At 44.9% G+C, this 18,940-nt stretch overlaps 1 protein-coding gene across 2 annotated transcripts; it reads right to left on the minus strand.

The window, feature by feature from the left end:
- Positions 1-1,146: 1,146 nt before the first annotated feature.
- Positions 1,147-12,456, minus strand: LOC130259816 (solute carrier family 2, facilitated glucose transporter member 11-like). Of its 2 annotated transcripts, none has more exons than XM_056504528.1 (12): positions 12,077-12,456; positions 10,314-10,412; positions 9,267-9,427; positions 7,772-7,896; positions 6,451-6,580; positions 6,084-6,232; positions 5,230-5,417; positions 4,864-4,974; positions 4,292-4,393; positions 4,093-4,168; positions 3,089-3,216; positions 1,147-2,492 (listed from the first exon to the last, which is right to left on the minus strand). In XM_056504528.1, exons 1-12 carry the CDS (start codon positions 12,095-12,097, stop codon positions 2,292-2,294), a joined length of 1,491 nt encoding a protein of 496 aa, XP_056360503.1. In that variant the 5' UTR covers positions 12,098-12,456; the 3' UTR covers positions 1,147-2,291. The 2 variants fall into 2 exon arrangements, with proteins under 2 accessions (XP_056360503.1, XP_056360504.1); XM_056504529.1 differs by having other exon boundaries at positions 7,772-7,892; positions 12,077-12,432.
- Positions 12,457-18,940: the final 6,484 nt, after the last annotated feature.

Here is an 18,940-nt window from a genome sequence, read left to right on the forward strand (position 1 = left end):
CTTTGGAAGAACCCAACACCAGCTGGGCTGCAAGTGAGAGCTGGCTTGTGCAGAGGAGCAGTGTTTGAGGACAACAGCAGCACTAGTTTTCTCTAGTATTGATGGTTATTAATCCAACAGTGCACAATTATTTCATCTGCAAACAGTAATATCAACTGTGAGTTTCTGAGGATAACTTTTCAAGGTTTTGCCAGCACTTCATGTGATTAAGAAGATGTGAACACGTGTCATAGATTTCTCAGCTGAAGGTGTTTTAATTCTATATCAATTAACCAACTTGTAAATGCTTCAATTAAAATGTAACAACTTGGACCAACTGAAATGTAACCACTGTTTGTGTTTGCTTAATCAGCCTGATTTCAGGCCACAGTCAGAAAAAAATGATGGAATTTGGAATTAATGTCTTCTGCTACATGTTCTCACAGGACTGGCTCTAAAATCAGGAAATCAAGTAACTGTGCATCATTTCTGACCAAGCCTGTTCCATTCTGGCACTGAGGATGGTCTCTGTCCTTGCAGGGCTCTGGGAAAGGCACAGTCCTGACTCACAGGAGCAGCCACAGAAGGTGAGGACTGCAGGACTTCTCTCCCCTCTGACCTGTGTGTTCCAGCAGGGTGAGCCAGGCCTCCCCCTCTCCTCAGTCCACCCTGTTTCCTGCCCTGCATGCTCCCCTCTGACCTGCTTCCCTTCTTCACTCTGCCTCACTTCTGTCTCTTCCTCTGGTCCTCACCAAAGGAATGACAGAATATTTTGCCACCCTCATGATGATAGTGACACTTTTTGCTTTGACTTTGTGTTTCACTCTTTCCATCTGCCCCTCACTGCTTTCTCCAAACTATAGCAATGAAAAGCATCTCTTCAGTTCCCAGTTCTGTGGAGTCCTGCTCTTGATTGTCTTGTCTCAAAATCCTTCATAATACTTCAAAATCTCAGTGTTTTCCAAGAGCAGAGGTAGCTGCTCCTGCCCATGTCTATATATTAATGACTTTTAAAATAGCAGCAACCACAAAGGAAAAAAAGTTTACTTTTATTTTTCATATGTTATAAACTTTGGGTAGTGAAAGAGAGTTCTTGCACAGCCTCCTCTTCTGAGAAATAGATCTGCTGCTCCACTCATGCCCAGCACAACAGCAATACACTCCAGAAATGTTTACAGTCTTTTTATTCAAAAATGCTGCATTTTTCTTTGTAGTTAAAAAATACACTGAAAGAAACTTGACTTACTTTGTGTTCTTTGTTGCAAACATGAGCAGTACTGTGACTTTCATACAAAGTCAAAGAAAAGAAGTGGCTGGATTGTGACTTTGAGAAGAAGCTGGAAGGAACTGGACCAGCCAGGCCAATGCCTGTGAAATGCCACATCCAGTGAGGAGTGTTGCCCTGTTCTGTATCAGGTTAATTGAAAAGAAGAAAAGTCACATCTGGGTCTTTGCCAATGTGCTCTACACAGACAGCAGGAACATGCTGCAGAGAACACTGTGGTGTGATCTAAAGATCCATCTCCAAGCATGCAGCTCCTCCCCATGCTTCACCTCAGCAGAGCATAGGTGCAAAACCCTACAGGGTGCACCAGCAGTGTCTGTGGGAGCACAACTAGCTGGACCAGGGAATTACTTTTGCTTTACAACATAGGATTGGAGGACAACAAACAAGCCATGAAGAAAACCAGTCCAGAATAAATAGTCTGCAAAGCAATGCCCAAAAGTCTGTTGTATAATAAGCCACTTAGCAAGTACTAGAAGCTTTCTTTCTAATCCATCTGTCACATGTTTTTATAGCTGAAAATAATTAACTGCTCACTATTGCTTAACAAGTAGGGGTCTATTTGAAATCACTTAATAACAGAAACAATGGGAGCACCAAGACAAGGTACTGAAAATTTCATCTGGTGTCTGAAAACAGAATTTAATCAGATTAATTTCTGTGCTAGAAAGCCCAGATTCAGGAGCAAGGAAAGGACTCCTGAGATGGAAGTTACTGTTTGGAGAAATTCTGATGAAATTTTCTAAAGCATTACATGGTGGTGTATGATAATAAGAGATAAGGCATCATTCTGTCACTCTCTGATATGGATTCCAAAATATGCATTTGTTACTCAGTAGTAATAGCTGAGAACAGTTTACTGAACACTTGTTTGGGTTTATCAGTTCAAGTTTATGTTTTCAAGGTGAACTTAAGGACCTAGGAGTAATACATTGTCCCTAACTTCTCTCTTTGTGTCCTGCAAGGGCACACAGCCACTGCTGAATTCACTGCAGAGTCCCCCCAGATCCCATCTTCCTTCCTTCTGCTACAAAGTGGTGGTTTTGATCTCCTCAGGGCCTTTGTAGAAACCTGCACGGGTCTTGGTTTTGAAGTTTCGTTTCCTGAACTCCTCCGAGATTTCCAGGAAGGACTTGCCCTTTGTCTCAGGAAGGAAAAACCAAACGTAGAGGGCAGTGCAGACACACACCACAAGGAATGGGATGTAGCAGAAATGTGCTAGACTTTTCTGAGGAGGAGGAAAAAAACAAGACAGGGTTGGTGACATTCTCTATGATGACAAAAAGGCCACTAATCCCCCTTCCTGCACAGTCCAAAGTCACTCAGGGAGTGTTTCTGTGAATCCTGCTGAGGGCCTGGATGCAACAGCTCCCCAGCACAGGCTGGGAAACTTGACATAGCAAGAACAGTAATTGGAAATGTCTTTTTCTGTCTGTATGTGATTGACATGGGAGCCCTCAGCAGGAAATAAGACAGGAATGTACAACTGTGGAGTTCTGCTCCTTTTGCTTCAGGAGTCATCTTAGAGACAGGTGCCAGGGTCTGGCAAAGGAAAATTACATCACATCTTTAGTTCCAGCTGTTCTCAACTGAGGACAGACGAGGAATATTGATCATCCACCCCCAAATGATTTTACTCCCAACCTCAAATCAGAAATCACCATAGGGAACACAGAGAAAGTTTGGCTTAAAGGAGTTCTGGCCTCATAAAGATAACATTTCTTTGAAAAGTATCTTGCTGCTTCAGTATTCTCTTTTCCTGGTCACTAGCAGAGCCTTGTTCTTGTACAGAACACTAAAGAGCTGCTCTGTTTGGGAACCCACCACAATGAATGGAAAGGCTGTTCCAACCAGAAAGAGGTTGAACCAGAGCAGGGAGCCACAGATCATGTAAGCAGCTGGTCGGGACATTTGATCAAAAACTTCTGTGGGCAGAACTCCTGTTACACCAGCTGGAAAAAGAAATGGCAAGAAAGTTAATAATGTTGTTGACATTACATTAAAAACAAGAGAACACATCTTAACAAGAAAACCCAACATGAAGTGTGAGAGGTGAATTTTTAGGTTAAATATTAAAGACTGGGTAATTATTCAAACTTTCTCATGTTAGAATGAACTGCCAGGAAAGGTTTTGTAATCCACATTATTCTTACCAGGACCCAACAGTGAGAAAGGCTTATAATTAATTCAACCACATGGCACTGTAGGGACTGGGACAAGAAATTATTGCCAACTTGTGTGGCATGTGACACTGGCAGCTTGTTTCTATTCTTACCTGCCTTCCTTCATGTGAGCAAACAGAGTCTCACATCTATATATTCACCATGAAAACATCACAACATCCTGTGCATTGCCCACCCCCAGAAACTAGTGGATTCTGCCATGGAAAGGCACATTAGTAGGCTAACAAATAGACATGGAAATTGTGCTTCCAGGTATCTGTAAGAAAATCAGATGGCATAGCCAACAATATATAGGATTAAAGTGAAGCATTAGTAAATGCTGGTTTACAGCCCTAATGGACTGGGAAGCAAATCAAAAGCTTGTCATCCATCAAGAATCACTTCCAAGGGCCTTGGCCTAATATCCAAGCTGCCTGTGAGGGGGAATATGACAGAGAGAGAAATGGGCACAGCCTGCCCTGCACAGCACAAACTCACCAGGGGCACACAACCCCTGAACCAGCCAAACACCACAGCAGGAACTGCCTCGTTCCTCTGAGCATGCTGCAGCTAAAGAGGCTCTGAGAGTTTCCATAAGATGCCTGCACACATCTCCAAGCCCCTGCAGTACCCAAAAGTTTCACTGAAAACGCTGAGGGAACTGACCTGGTCCGATTCCAAAGCTCAGGATATAGGCGAAAATGCAGGCCATGCTGAGATAGGGCATCCAGCTAATCTGAGTCTACAGCCACAGAGACCAATGGAAAACCAGTGAGGGCACTTATCTGCCACCACTGAACACCCCAGCCATACAGAAGGCAAAGCCCAACTCCATTCCACCTAAAGAATGAGTGAAGTTTGTTACCTGCTGGCTCAGAGCGACCATGAAGACAATGGCCCATCCTGCCATGAAGGTGTATCCCCCCAGCAGCAGCGGCCTCCGACCAGCATAGTCTATAATCATGTTCTGCACAAGGCAACACAGGCAAATAAAGCAAGATATTTAACCTGTGCTTGTATTTCCTCTTTGCCTTTCAATACTCCGTGCCTAGTTCGCTCTACAATAACTTTCAGAGTATTGCCTGCTTCATAGCAAAAAAAAAAAAAAAAAAAAACCTCAAAAGAAAGTTCTGGTGGCAGGAGTCAGGCAAGAAGTGTGTTCAGGGGAGATGAGAATGTCCCAGCTGCACCTCAACTCTGCCACCATCCATATGAACACAAAGCAAGAGAGTTACACTTGTTGGAGATTCCAGACAGCGATGGCAATGCAATGTCTGACCAAACACCTCTGCATTAACCTCTCTGCCTGGGGGTGCTGACAGCCTGGCTCCTGTGCCCAAAGGGTTTCCTTGGCATGAAAAGCAAAGCCAACCCCAAATTTGTAATTAACAGCCTCCTCCCTGCCGTGCAATGCACCAGAGTGCACTGAAGTCTCACACAAGTGACAGATGTGATCAGCTCACAGCTTCCCGTGCCGATTACAACATAGGGAATTTTGTCCTGAGGAATTCCAGCCTCTTGGAACACATAAGCTGCATAAGAATACATCTGTGAAGAGAAGAAAGGAGAAAGCAGTAAGGGAAGACATCTGAAAATGCATCCCCTCGTTTTTCCTGGAGGACCATGCAGAGTGACTAACACACTGACACACAGCATCCTGAGTGTTCCCACGATGCACAGGTGTATTTAGGGAACCAAACCTCTGACATTTGAAGATGCCCACAGGCAGAGACACTATTTGCTCCTCTCCTGCTGCCAGGATGCTGAGCCCAGAGCTCCCAGGCCGGCCCCAGAGCTGCTTACCGAGTCGTTCCCGCAGAGCTGCATGGCGCTGCTCAGCACAACGATGCTCAGCAGCTGCCACCTCAGGGCTGGGTTCTGGAACAGCTCCCACGGGTTCTTGGCTCTCTGGCCTTTAACAGCAGCCTGCTCTGCCAGCATCTCTTCCAGCTCTGCACTCAGGTCACTGGTGCCTCTGAGCTTCTGCAGCGCTGCAAGGACAAGGGAACCTCTCACTCCTGGGCTCTCTCTTCCCTTTGCTGTGATTGTGCTGTGACCTGCACAGAGCTGATCAGCTGTGGTGCAGCCACTTGAAAGATTTGGGGGAAAGGGAGTGCAAATCCCTCAGCACTGTTTGACAACTCAGTATTTCCCAACACTGCCACTTTAGCTGCCATGCCTCTGACTCAGTCTCAAGTGCCTTCCCTGGGAAAAGCAGGCAATTAAGATGTTCTTGGTACACAGCACATATTTCCCACAACTAACTCCAGCCACTCTGCATATTTTGGATTTGTATGCCACAAATCTAAGTAAATCCTTTAATATGAATTGGCTTCAGATTTGATCCTGAGCTCTTCAACCAGCATTTATTTCACTCCATAGTTACAAAACATATTTGCCATTGTGAGCACAAGTCTCACCTTTTGACCCTATTACTGTAGCAAGTAAGTCTGTTGCAGGAAGATGCCCTTCAATTACCTCAATGGATGAAATATATTTAAGTTTATAGAATGTTCTTTAGTTTGGAAGGAGGAAGTGATAACATTTACAACTTGATATGAAATTTCCTATATGTAAAATTTGTGACACCATTCCAAAAATGTTGGGGCCCAAGTCTCACATGTTCTGTGAGGAGCTAACAGTCACCCCAAACTCACCAGAGATGCAGGATTCTTTGTCTCCACGGTCAATCAAGAGATACCTGGGACTTTCAGGGAGCCAAGGCAGAGCTGTGAGCTGGATCAGGGCAGGAATCAGATTGCTTGCTAAAAGGAATGGCCAGCGCTCCTCCCCTCCTAGGAGCTCCCTAGGGAAAAACATACACAATTTACACAGTATTGATACAACCTGGGGAAGGGAAGGGAAGGGAAGGGAAGGGAAGGGAAGGGAAGGGAAGGGAAGGGAAGGGAAGGGAAGGGAAGGGAAGGGAAGGGAAGGGAAGGGAAGGGAAGGGAAGGGAAGGGAAGGGAAGGGAAGGGAAGGGAAGGGAAGGATTTAATAAATGGGCTGCTTGCTTTACACTACCTGAGTCCAACAACCTGGCCCAGCACCAGCCCCAGGGCTGTAAACGATGCAGAGGTCAAGGCCACAGCTCCTCTGAGCTTCTTTGGGGCACTCTCTGCCAGGTACATGGGCTGAATGTTCATGCTTACACCTGGGCAAGGCAGACAAATGCTGACCTCAGCTTGTGGGCAGAGGAGACAAGAATAAATGCAGTCAGACACCTCTTGTGAGGTTGCTGGCTGCACTCTTCTGTTGCAGGCCATGTGATAACTAATCTACTTGATATTTACCTTCAGTTTCACCTCTGTCCCATGTGTAACTAAACACACACTTCAATATTTGACAGTAGCAATGGATAATGAATCTGAAATCTGTCAGTGCCTCAGTTCTATGGTCTTTTCAGCACCAAATCCAAGTTTATATGCAATGTTTCCCTTGACTGCCCCCTTTTGAGGGGAATATCATATTTTAATTCCCTTATATTGATAATTTCCTAGGATGAACTTCTACAAAAGCTTTTGTGTTGGTGCTCATGCTATGACAGACAAGCAGATAGGGATCCATTTTCAGTACAAATTTTCCCTGTGCACAGAGATGCTTATGTGTAATACAACCCCTCCCCACCACCTGTGTATGCTTTAAAAGAAAGCCCTTAGAAGCAAAGTATAAAATCTGTGTATACAACTTCTTAATTCACTTACATGTGTCTATCAGCCTAAAGGATTAATTGCCTTAATATCCTGGATTGCCCCAGGCTGCCACAGCAAGCCCAGATAAATATTCTGAATAGAACAGATCTCCTCCTGACTGCTTCAAGGCATAAGTCAGCTACAGCTTAAATGCAAGCAAAGCCTAGACTTAGGCTATCAGCTCTTTTGTGATTTCATTTGCTTGCAGCACTTTCTTAGCCAGTGGGGAAGAGATCTGGGAAGAGCTCTGCAAAGATTCCATAGGCAACTTTATTTCTGTGAAGGGGTCCTACAGCAAATCCGAGTACATCAAATATCAAAGGGGTTTTGTAGGGTTGGGGTGACTTGAGAAGTGGCCAATAGAGTTATAAGCTGAAAGCTATCCAATTACTTTAAGGTTTTAGGCAAAAAGTGATCAACTACCTAGAAGAGATAAAGACCAATTAGAACTCTAAAAGATAACACGGGGGTCTGCAGGGGGGTGAACATTTCTCTAGAATGAATCATCCTAAGGAAGGATTTCTTGTCTTAGGGGATAAGTTTCCAAGGGGGCCCTAAAGGGGTGTTTGAATCATCCACACTGGATCATTCCTACTTAAATTTCTTCTAATTGTTCCCACCTTCATTCTTTTGTATTTCCCATGTTGCCATACCTGCATTCACACCAGTAAAAAATCTGCTGAGCATAATCATTTCAAAGGATTTGGCCATCCGGCTGAACCCAGACAAGGCTGCAGCTATGATCACAAAGCCATTGTTCAGCAGCAGGGACATCTTCCTTCCAAGAGAAAAAACAGTTTTTTGTCAGGTTCAGCTCTGGGATAAAACACTTCCCGTGGCAGGTGCTGCCTGCCCAGCCCCACCACAGAGCATCCTGCTGGATCCCAGCCCTGCAGAGGTGTCCCTGTGCCACACAGTGTCCCTGCAAGGCTGCCCTTAGGGTTCTCCCCCAGGGTCAGGGCTCTTGTGCTCACACACAGTTTGCATTTGAATGGAAGGGAATATTCCTTCAGCAAGCCCTGTGCATTTTGGTCTGAAAATGCTAAATTGTTGAAACAGGCATTTTTCATGTAATAAAGTTCTGAAAGTTTGTCAGAAAGTCTTCATGTGTCCCAGGAGAAATTCCTGCTGAACCCAGGAGGAAAAAGAGAGCTCTGTTGACCCATACTATTATTATTATTACCAGAAATTCTCTCTAGTCCCTGCTCACTGCCTTACCATTCAGTCTTTGTTTCTTTTATCTATGGTGGAATATGATTTTGTTCCAAAGTAGTACAGGGTGAAATCTCAAAAATTTTAATGGATTAAGGAAGCCATATCCTTTCAGATCTTTATAACCATACAACTGGTAAAACCATGGGACCTCAAATCACAATTGGGTCTCCTTCATCATGTAAGAGGAGCAAATTAAAGTGATAGCACATAGAGGAAAATCTTGGGGTCAAGAGACAGGCAGAAAAAAAATCTAATTTTCTATTAGTTTACGTTGGCAACACTGTTTGTTTTTGTTTGATTTTTTGTTTTTTTTTCTGAAGAGAACTGGGGATAGAGCTATGTATGAAAGGTACATGAGGTAAGACAGATACTTTTCAAAGACTCAAGCACAGAGATAAAAATCCCACTGTGGAGAGTTAATGAATACCTCCTGAAATATTTCAGAACAAAATGTGGATATGTAGCCTGTGAGACAAGAGGAGCTGGGATGCAACCACTGCTCTTTGTAAGCACCCTCTGTTTTTCTAGTGTCATTCTCACAGTTTATTTGAAGAAGAATCCTTAGTCTGATCCATTATGATTTCCCATTTAAAAGCATGGCAGAAAACTGGGCACAAAAATGATAGAGATTATGTAGGTGGGTACTGTGATAAGGAGTTGAGCTGAAATCCTTGTGGCACCTCAGCTGGGGTGGAATGTGATGAGAAGGTAATGTGGGGAAGAAACAGTTCCCTGTTGAATTTTGAAATATGAAATACTGTCCTGTCAGGTAGTTTCTCCCCACCAACCCAGAGTGTTTATAGAAGGCTGATCTGTGATACAAAACGTGTTTTCGTTATTTTTAACCATGGTGAGTACTTTGCTGTAGGGATCCTAATTCCTCTTGGACTAAGGGAAGCTGCAAAGCTTAAATTAATCTCCAGCACCTCTTACCTGCCCAGCATGATGGCCATGGGCCCAGCAACCACAGCCCCTGTGAGGCCTCCCAGAGGGTAGGCAGAGACCGTGAAGGACCAGAGCAGCAGGATCACGTTGCTCTCCAAGGGAACGCCCATGCGCTCCAGCCAGGTGGTGTTCATGAACATCTGGATGTACTGAGAGAGAAGGACAGAGCTGCAGAGCCACCACAGAGGTGAAGAACTGTCACAGTACAAGCTGGCCTTGTTACCGGGCAAAGTGGTTCTCCATATATGGAGATACAGCCTGGTGGGACAAGCAGTCCTCTGGGGAACAGTGATAGGACAAACTTGGAAGCAGACAGGGACTTGGACCCATGGGTTCCTGCCTGTGCTGTGGAGGCTATTGGTCAGAGAGATGGACAGCCTGGACTTCAGACCAATCACAAGTGCATGCTGAGGAACATTAAGAAGGTTATTTAGCAGCAGTTCTGAACAATAAAGTGCTTTTTGTCACATGGTCACAGAGTGCTTGTCAATGTCACAACTGGTGACCCCAACGTGATATGAACACGCATCCTTCTGATGTGGAGTCAGAGAAAGGCTCCCTTATTAGTGCACCTATTTATCCTGTATTTATGCTTCCCATCTCTTCCAGTTCTCAAATGTGTTTTTAACAAAGAGTTTAGGGTGTAAAACTGTTGCTGGTGAAAAATCCAATTGGTTTATATCTCTACGTAGCTATTTTTGATCATTTAAAAATTTATTTCATGGATCTCACTTTCAATCTAAGGGCGCAAATCAACTGCAAAGGATGCAGGTTGGAAAACTCTAGAATTAGATTTTTCTAAAGCAGTTGAAACAAAGTTTTTGAATAAACTCTTGTGACACTAGGTCCTGCTCAAGGGTAGCTTTTGACAACAAAGTCCTGTACTCTGAATGTGAATTATACAGAGGGAACAACACATCCTTGCTTTGTGTCCCCCAGCAGCAGATTCCCTGTGGCACAGCACTGCTCACAGCCCAGCAGAGGCACCAAGGAAGGGTCTGCCAAGGGGGAGGCACTCGGAGCAGCAGCACTTACTGAGGCTGGGGCATTGATGATGGAGAGGTTGTAACCGTACTGGAAAGTGCCTCCAATCCCAGCAGCACATATTGTCAGGATCAGGATCTTGTTCTGCAGCTGAAGAAAAGGGGCAGACAATGGATGGCTTCCTTGCACAGAATAAAATGACTCAACAGACATTCAGACTTTGAGCTGGGGAATTTTCCCATGGCCATGTACATCCAGAGCATTTGGGATTCCTTGGTGTATTATTTCTATCCTTTCATGATAATAACACATATTTTAGATTAGAGTGCCTTGCCTGTGATGCTGCACTAGCACAGAGCAGACAATATTTAGCAGTGTATAATTGTGATACAGATTAAATATGTGGCAGGCAGTGAGTTCCTATGCCATGCTCAGGTCTCCTTGAGGACATTTCTTCACAAGTACCAAGTGACACAGCTGCTGAGCCTTGGGAGCACAGGCAGGGGAACAAGCTCATGTGGCATCACAGGATGGGGTGTTGGTATAAAAGTCAGGGCTCTTGACTCTTGGAAGGGTGTGGAACAAGCTGTCCTGGCTGGCCCAGCTCAGCAGCTGACAGCTCACTGGCAGGCTGACAAGCAAAAACATTTTTCCATTATTTTGTGCCTTTGGTTTCCCCGTCTGCAGTTAAAAACAAGATGTGCCTTGAGGGAGTCTTGGGACTGGGAGCTCTGTTCCACATCTCAAGACCACTCTGAGCATGCTGGGGGCCCTACTCTTTAGCCTGACACCTCCTGCACAAAGTTCTGGGTGGCCCAAGGCCAGGATGGCCTTTGCCAGCCCCCTGCTTAAAAACCCCTCCCACTGGGAAAGTGCTAGTGTGACACAGAGAGCCCATGCTCAGGCTGGGCTGTTTGCCAGCCAGTGCAGGGCACCTCAGGCCAGACTGTGTTTTGCTACATGAATATGACCCCAGTGACCCTAAGAACTTAAATAACCCAAAGCTGAGGACCTCTTTCTGCTTTACCTGCTTCTTAAAGAGACATCCACCTAAGAAAAGGAAATTTTGATCTAGTCCACCATAGCTCTAAAACCACAAATTGAAATAATCTTGGATTTTTTCCCTTTCCTCAAGGTGTTTTCTTTTAAATAACTTCCATACCAGCCCGAGATGGGATAGTCTCCCAGTACAGAAATAGAGCCAGACTATTCCAAGCCTGCAGCAGGAGGAGACTGAGCTCTGCTGTCCCAGCTCACAGCAGATACATTTCACTTGCACTTTCCATGGCTACACCACCTCCCTGCCTCATTACTGAGAACTGACCTAAGGAACTGGGCACCTGAAATCTCTGCTGGTTCCTCATGACCCTCGTTCTCCAGGTGAGAGAGTTTCCTCTCCCTACAATAGCACATTTCTTTTTCATTGGCAGTGTCTAGGAATATGCCACTCCTCCTGCTCATTTCCCTGCTTTCATTATAGAGTACATCAAGTCATGTATCACAGAGCTCTTTTGTCACCATGAGCTACAGCAAAATGTTTTGTTTCTCCCTTCAGGGGCCAGCAAACACCTCTGTGCTCAGAGCTGAGCTGTATTTAGAGTGACCTTCCCAACCTTTCAGCCCAGCCTCTGCAGTGTTTTCCCAGCCACTGCGCAGCTGCCAGGAGAGCCATTAGTGTGTCAGCTTTTTCCCAAGGACTGTGCTGAACTAGAGAAATAATTCTGTGCAAACCTGACAGTACTTACATAGCCTTAAAAAAATTCAAATTAAAAAAAAATTATCTGTCAGTAATAATAGTAAAATAGCTGTTTTACCAGTCTCTGCAGCTTGTTCATCCTCTTTCGTAGGTTTGCCTCTGTCTGCCAAAGCCTCTGGTACTCTCACGGTGCTCAAAAGGATTATTTAAATCTCCAGCACAGGAATGTGTATTTAGTCACCCATTACGTTAGGATAAGACACTTGATTTGGCAGGTGTTTTGCCAGCTGATTTACATTCCCAAAACTGAGCTGCATGTTCATTAGCAAGACGGTTCAATTCATTTTGTTGAAAGCCCATGACAGTCCAGGGAAATGATTCTCTGTTGCAGTTAGTGTTTGTGTTACCCCAGCTTTCAGTTTCATAATCCAGGTAATGGTTGCTTTTGATATTGGTTGCTTCCAAAGCCCTTCCTGTGTTCCAAGTTGGTTTCTCCCTAAGTTGTATCCACCCCTGATGTAAACCACCCCCCTTTCTCCTCCCCTAAGGTTATCCCATTGGCACTGGCTCTGTAAACAACTCCCCTTTCTCCTCCCCTAAGGTTATCCCATTGGCACTGGCTCTAAACCACTCCCCTTTCTCCTCCCCTAAGGTTATCCATTATCTGGCTGTTTGTACCCGCCCACCGGTTTTGGCCAGTATATAAACCACAGCAGAGTTGATCTCTCCCTCTTTTGCTTTTGCACCTCTGGATTGAAAGTGCTTCTGGAATATCAGGTGGAGAGCATCCATCAACTCTTTTACTTTTCTCCCTGATGCTGATAAATGTGGACGCTGTTGAGAGCTCAGGGAAAATACCAATTCATATTTTCCCAGGCTAGAAGCTTTCTCAGCTCCAGCTCAGATCTTTCTCAGGCTGGAGACTTCCTCAAAAATAAGGAAGAAAAGGAAGAATGAATAACATAGATTAACACCTGTTAATCACAGAATAGTTCGTGAGAGATGTGATGGGAGGTGTTTCTTTCTCTTGACCAATGAACTATTGCTCTGTTTCTATTCTATGATCCTGTCTATAAATGTGAGATGAATTTGTAATAAAGCACTTCTTCTTGCTGCCTTGGAAGAAGTTGTGTGTGTGTTGCTATATTATTTGCTGTTCCTAATCAGATAGTGACAGGTAAAGCTAATCCCACTGCAGAGCTGCAGCTCTGAAGTTCAGCCCCTGGTGGATTTATCCTGGAGTTTTTCCACAACTTTGGTGTGGCTGCTGGAGTTCTAGAAGAGCTAGCTAAAGACTCCAGTGGTTGCATCAATTCTCCAAGACCCAGATCTGTCTAAACCTTCTTGAGGGCCAGTGTGATTTATAACACCAATTCCTTCTCAGAGCATCTGGCACAGCTCCCAGTATCACTTCTCTGATTAGGTGTCACCAAAGCAGAAGTGAACTACAATAATTTTTTTCCTGGTTATATTTGTCCTGGAACACAATCTAGGATCAGACAAACCAGACTATTTCCCTTGGTCCCAGCAGTGACAGGAAAGAATGAAGCCCAAGCCTTTCAAATCCCTGGTTATCCAAGGCCTTTCCTGTGCTCCTGTCTATGCCCTGGTGACAGACAGGCAATCCAGCTGCTGCTGGAAAGGCTGTGCTCCTGTTCCCCCTCCATAGCCTGGCACAGAGCAAACAGCCACACTTAGAGCACTGGGTCCTGACAGGTACAGAACACAGCAGTGACAGCCTTGCTTCTTTCTACAGCACAGAAAGGGACTCCCTGGCAGTGAGAAATGGTGAATCCTTGTGAATCCTAGAGATGGAGGCATATTGACTGCCAGCAGTAGCATTAAAGCTGCTGCTTCATAACATATATGGACTTCAGAAGTATTCAACCTTTTAACATCCTTTTCTTCTGCAGAGTGAGATTTGTGAGGGCCCTGACAGATTTCAGAGAGTTTGAAAAAAGTGAAATATTTTTAAATACCTCTTTGTCCCTATTCAAGTTTTACTGCACCTGAACAGAAATATGAAACTGTTCCACATCACAGTTATTCTCTGGTGAATGTGTAGCCAGGGATGTGGTGCTGCATCAGCTGCAGCCACTAAGTGGCAGGAGAAGTACAAAATTTGAGTATTGAGCTCTGAATCTGTCATGCCAGCACTGCACTGCCTGTGGTGTGTGGCAGGGGAGAGATGAATGCTTCCAGCAGCTTCCCAAACAATAACTTGTTAACTGGGAAACTGTACCAGTCAACAGGCACTGATGGAGGGTTTAGGCAGCATATACCAAGAACAATAAATAATTCAAAAAGGAAACCTCTGGTTCCCTCCTGCTGTGAGCTGTGCCAGTGCCAGAGGTGAGGGAAGTGCAGTGGCAGCAGTGAGGTGCTGGGGATTGTGCTCAGGAGCCTCCCTGCCAGAGAGGGCACAAACTGGATGTGGCTGTGGCCAGGTCTGTGTGCAGCTGGCTCGCTGGGAGTTCCAGGAAGTTGTCCTCTGTCTTTTCTAGTGACAGCTCCTTGATGAGGAGTGAAGGGATAGATTTTTTTCATCTACACAACATTTATATTACTTGTGCTTTGGTGCTGAGAGATATTCACACTGGTTGTATTTCTAACTGGCTTTTTGCTGCACCTAAAACCCCCCATCTTTCCCAGTGTTTCATCCTTGTTGTCAGAGTTTCTGAGCTGCAGATGAGAAATCCCCGGGGTCAGGGTCTGTCACAGGGTGTAATCACTGCTCTGCAGCTGCTCAGACTGCTGGCACTGGAAATCTTCAGACAAACCCAGCAGCTTTCCAGCAGCTCTGTGGGGACCCACCACCCTCTTCCTTCAAATACTCTTTCACTGAACCCAAACCTGTCATAACCAGGGTGAAATATGATGCCATGCACATGGGAGAGGAGTTATTTGGAGAAGGTGATGGCAGTCTCTGCCTGCAGTAATCTGACTGCAGGAATGAGTGGTAATCCTGCATTAGGCAAGACCATCAACACATGCTCTTTGATCTGTCACGAACTGAGAGCTTCCAATGTTTTAGTGTTTTTTACACCAGAATCATCTGGACCAGCTTCAAGGGGAGAAAAGGGGCCACATTTCCATCTGTGAGGCTTGGATCTCACCTTGGATCAGGATGAATTCTCCCTACAAATGCTGCACTGTAAATTGCAGAAGAGTTTTGGAGCTGCTCCGGGGCTGGTTGCTGATTTTCCCAAGCTCTAGCCTGGCTATTTCTGCAATCCCTTCCCACTTTCCTGTAAGGGCCATCACTGCAAGATACAAAATGTCTCTGTTGGCTTGTCCTGACTCTTGCAGAACTCACTCAGAATACAGAAGACAAATAATAAGATCTGCAAACAAGCAGCTTTCTCAAGAAACATGCAGCAGGTCTGCTGATTTGGTAGTGAAAGCAGTGTTTGTGGAACTTAGTTGTTGAAATGGATTTTTCTTTGTAGGAAATGGTTGCCCTGCTGTGACACCATTATTCTCAGTTCCAGCAGTTTGCTGGTGTTCTCTATAAACACACACAGAGTGATATAAAAACCCCACAATTTATGTAAGTTCAAGACACTGTATAAGAACTTCAGGAAATGAGCTTCATCACAGAGGTTTCTCAGGGCAGGGACCCAATGCTGACAGAGCTTCTGCTACCACACAGAGTCACTGGGACACTTTCCAGAGCAGTGCAGATCCATGGGAGCTGAGTCCTTTGAGGACACAGGGGCTGAGACAGCCAAGGGAACTTTGCTGCTTGCCCTTGCTGGGATTTTTGGATGTCAGAACAGCTGCATGTTCTGTGTGTTGGATCAGCAGTCTGCCTTTTCCTCCACCTGATAAGCACTGGAGCTTCTCTGGGAAAACTGAGAAAACCAAAAATCCTAAAAATAGCGGAAATACCCTTTTTTCAGTCCATTGTGAGCTGTAGGCCATGCTGTGGCTGAACTATTTATTTTCCTTCCATCTCTGTATCAGACACTGGCACAGGCAGTTAGTTGAAACTGAGTGACTTCAAGGCCAGAGGGAACAAAGTCCTTCCTGAACAAAACCTCTGTTTCTGGTGAGGGAAGAGCATTTAGACTCTACCAAATGATGCTGAGTGTTCCCCTCAGAGGAGAGGAAAATGTGTGCAGCAGTGCCAGGGTGCCAGACTCATCCTGTTTTCTTATTTAGCAGTCCCTTCAGACAGAGCTTTTGATTGGAGCTGTGCCCTGGCTTTTTGAGAGGCAGCTGGACTGGGACACATAGTCCTGCCTCTGGTGAAAACCAGAGTACCAGTACCTTTTCTGACTCCTGGTAGGGCTCTCCAGCAGCTGGCAGCATGCTTGATGTGCTGCTGTTGTGAGCTGAGCACACACCTCTTTTCACAAGACACAAGCATCGTTTTTCAGTTCTCTTGTTGATTTGGCCACAGTGCTTATGAAATGGATGTTACAAAATAAAGGCTCCTGAAGGACATTCCCTACTGGCAGCTGTGGGAGGTGGCCTGTGGTGTAGGGAACAGATCACAAGGCAGAAGAATTTAACAAGAATTATTAAATACCAGAGAAAAATAACTGTGCAAAGAGACAGACATTTTCTTGTTTGATGTCTTCAACTCATGATCAGAAGCTGTTTTGGAAGAGGTGCTTTATTTGGATATGTGATGAGGCTCTGCTCAAGCAGATTTAAATGAGATCTTCTTTCTCACGATATGCCAGACAAAAAATTGAACTAAAAAACCATAGGAAATAAAAATAACATTAGCTGTGATTTCCAGCAAACCCTGTGCAAACCACATGTCCTTGGAGAGCTGAACTCTAAGTGCTATCTTTAGTTTCTTTCTAACAAACAAACAAATGTAAAAATCCATCTATTTCTGTATGATTCAGTTTCTCCTGACTTTAGCCATCACACTCCAGAGTTGGAGTGATTTGGAACAAGAAATCCTTCAATGGAGAAGAAAGAATTTGTATATGGCTATTATACATGGAAAAGTAAACATTTCAAGTGCCTCAAGCAGTTATGATTACACAGCTTATCTATGTGCAGAGGGTGCATGGAGCTCCTGGCACCTCCTGTCCATGCCACCAAGGACTGAGTTTGGGAGCTGAAAGAACCTTCCAGAAAGGTCCTCCTGGCTGGTGTCCTCATTTCTCCTGGTGCCAGGGCATCAGGCATGCAGAGATCTCTTCTGCACCAAGGCCCCCGGGGGTCTCAGGCATGGCATGTCCTGGGGAGCTCTGTGGGGAGACCTTGGACACAACTGTGGGAGTCCCTCACAGTGGGTGTGGGGGCATCTTTGCTGTCTGATGAAGGTGTGCTTAAAAATGAGGGATGCAGAACTCCAGGCAGGCTCTTTAAAATGTGTTTATTGTGTCAAAATGAAGCAGCACTTCAGGGGTTGTGGGTGACAAGAGCTCTGCCCACAGCCTGGCAGCCACAGCTGTGGGTTCAACTGAAAGCTTCTTGTAATTTTGGTTACAATGCATTAAATCCTTTTCATTACAGAGCATCTTAGAACACGACAACCAATCAATACCTTTACTATCACCTGTAGCCTATCCCACCTTCTAACATTACCATATTCATGTTACAATTTTCCAATCACAAAAGGTTAGTACGTTACACTTTAAGCTAGAAGTTGTTTTTGAGTTTTCTTGCAGTGGAAAATTCTGAGATCTTTTCTCAACTTGCAACATGGCATTTTTGTTTGTGCGTGAAAATCTTTCTGCTTGGTAAAAACATCTTTTGTTTGAGGTGGATTTATCCTTTGCTCAGAGTCATAAAATATGTGTCATTCCAACACAACTCGCCTGCCTTCTTAGTCACCCAGTAAAACTCATTCAGCAATTCTTTTAACTTGCTATCATCCCTATACCTCCTTCAGATTCTACATTCAAAAATCTTTCTGTAAGACATACATATCTGTGAGACCTTCCTGTCAACTCCTCATCCTCCCCAGCACGAAGGAGGGGTTTGGCACTGTGGGCAGGGGTGGAGCACTGCCCCAGGCAAGGGGTTTGTGCTGCCCTGAGCCCGCTCAGCCCAGCTGAGGAGATGCCTGAGCATCACCGACTTGTCACAGCAGGACGGGATGCAAAACGCCATCAGCTGGAGCTACAGACGAGATGCCAAAGGCGGGGCAGAGCAGAGGGCACATGTCACCAGCCGGACACTCCCGGTGGAGCCTGGGGCTGTTTCCTGCCCCATCAGCTGCTCCTTAGGGCTGTGCTGACAAGGCACAGCTCCTTTCATCTGAGCTGCCGCCCTTAAACAAAGCAGCTGTTTACTCTTGGAACAATTAGAGACGGCAGCTAGATCTTGAACTCATTACCGAGCCCAAAACAATTATGGTAAAAACAAGTTCCAGATGGGCTCAAAAGGAGTTGTTTTTGTCTTTGCTGAATTAGAATGGATTCCGTGTCTTCAAGTTCCTCTGGTATTTATGGACAGGAAACGTGAATTACACACAATAATTTACTACAAACAAAAGAGATGACTGCTGCAACAGCCCATTTATCTTTGCCTTCTTGAGGTTTATGTGTTTAACTCGTGGGGGGAGTTAATAACATTTTTCTCTGTTTTCTAACTCTGCAGTTTTGGTTTGCAGAAACTGAGACAGGAAGCTGTTGAATTTATGCTGCAGTTTTTTATACTATTTATGTATTTTTGTATTTTTTGTACTATTTTATGTATTTATACTACTATCACTGAGCCTGCAGATGCTCAGTGGGTAAATATTGTCTGGCAAAGGGATACCATCATGTTTCAGCTCTTCCTTTGAAGGACTTGTGCAAAGGTTGGGAGTCTTTCTAATAATGTCCTCTGGCTGCTCCAAGAGCAAGCAGACAGACTCTTTTCAAAGCCTGTCCAAAATGGGCTGAAGTCTGGGCATTACACAAAGCTGTATGGAAATTTTGAGTTTCTGACATCTTGGGTTTTGAAGCCAATGCTGCACATTGACAGCAAGTGAACTGATCCCAAAAGGAAGGGGAGCCCAGCAGATGCA

The sequence above is a fragment of the Oenanthe melanoleuca genome, chromosome 15 (genome assembly GCF_029582105.1).
Source record: "Oenanthe melanoleuca isolate GR-GAL-2019-014 chromosome 15, OMel1.0, whole genome shotgun sequence".
Classification (NCBI taxonomy): Eukaryota; Metazoa; Chordata; class Aves; order Passeriformes; family Muscicapidae; genus Oenanthe; species Oenanthe melanoleuca.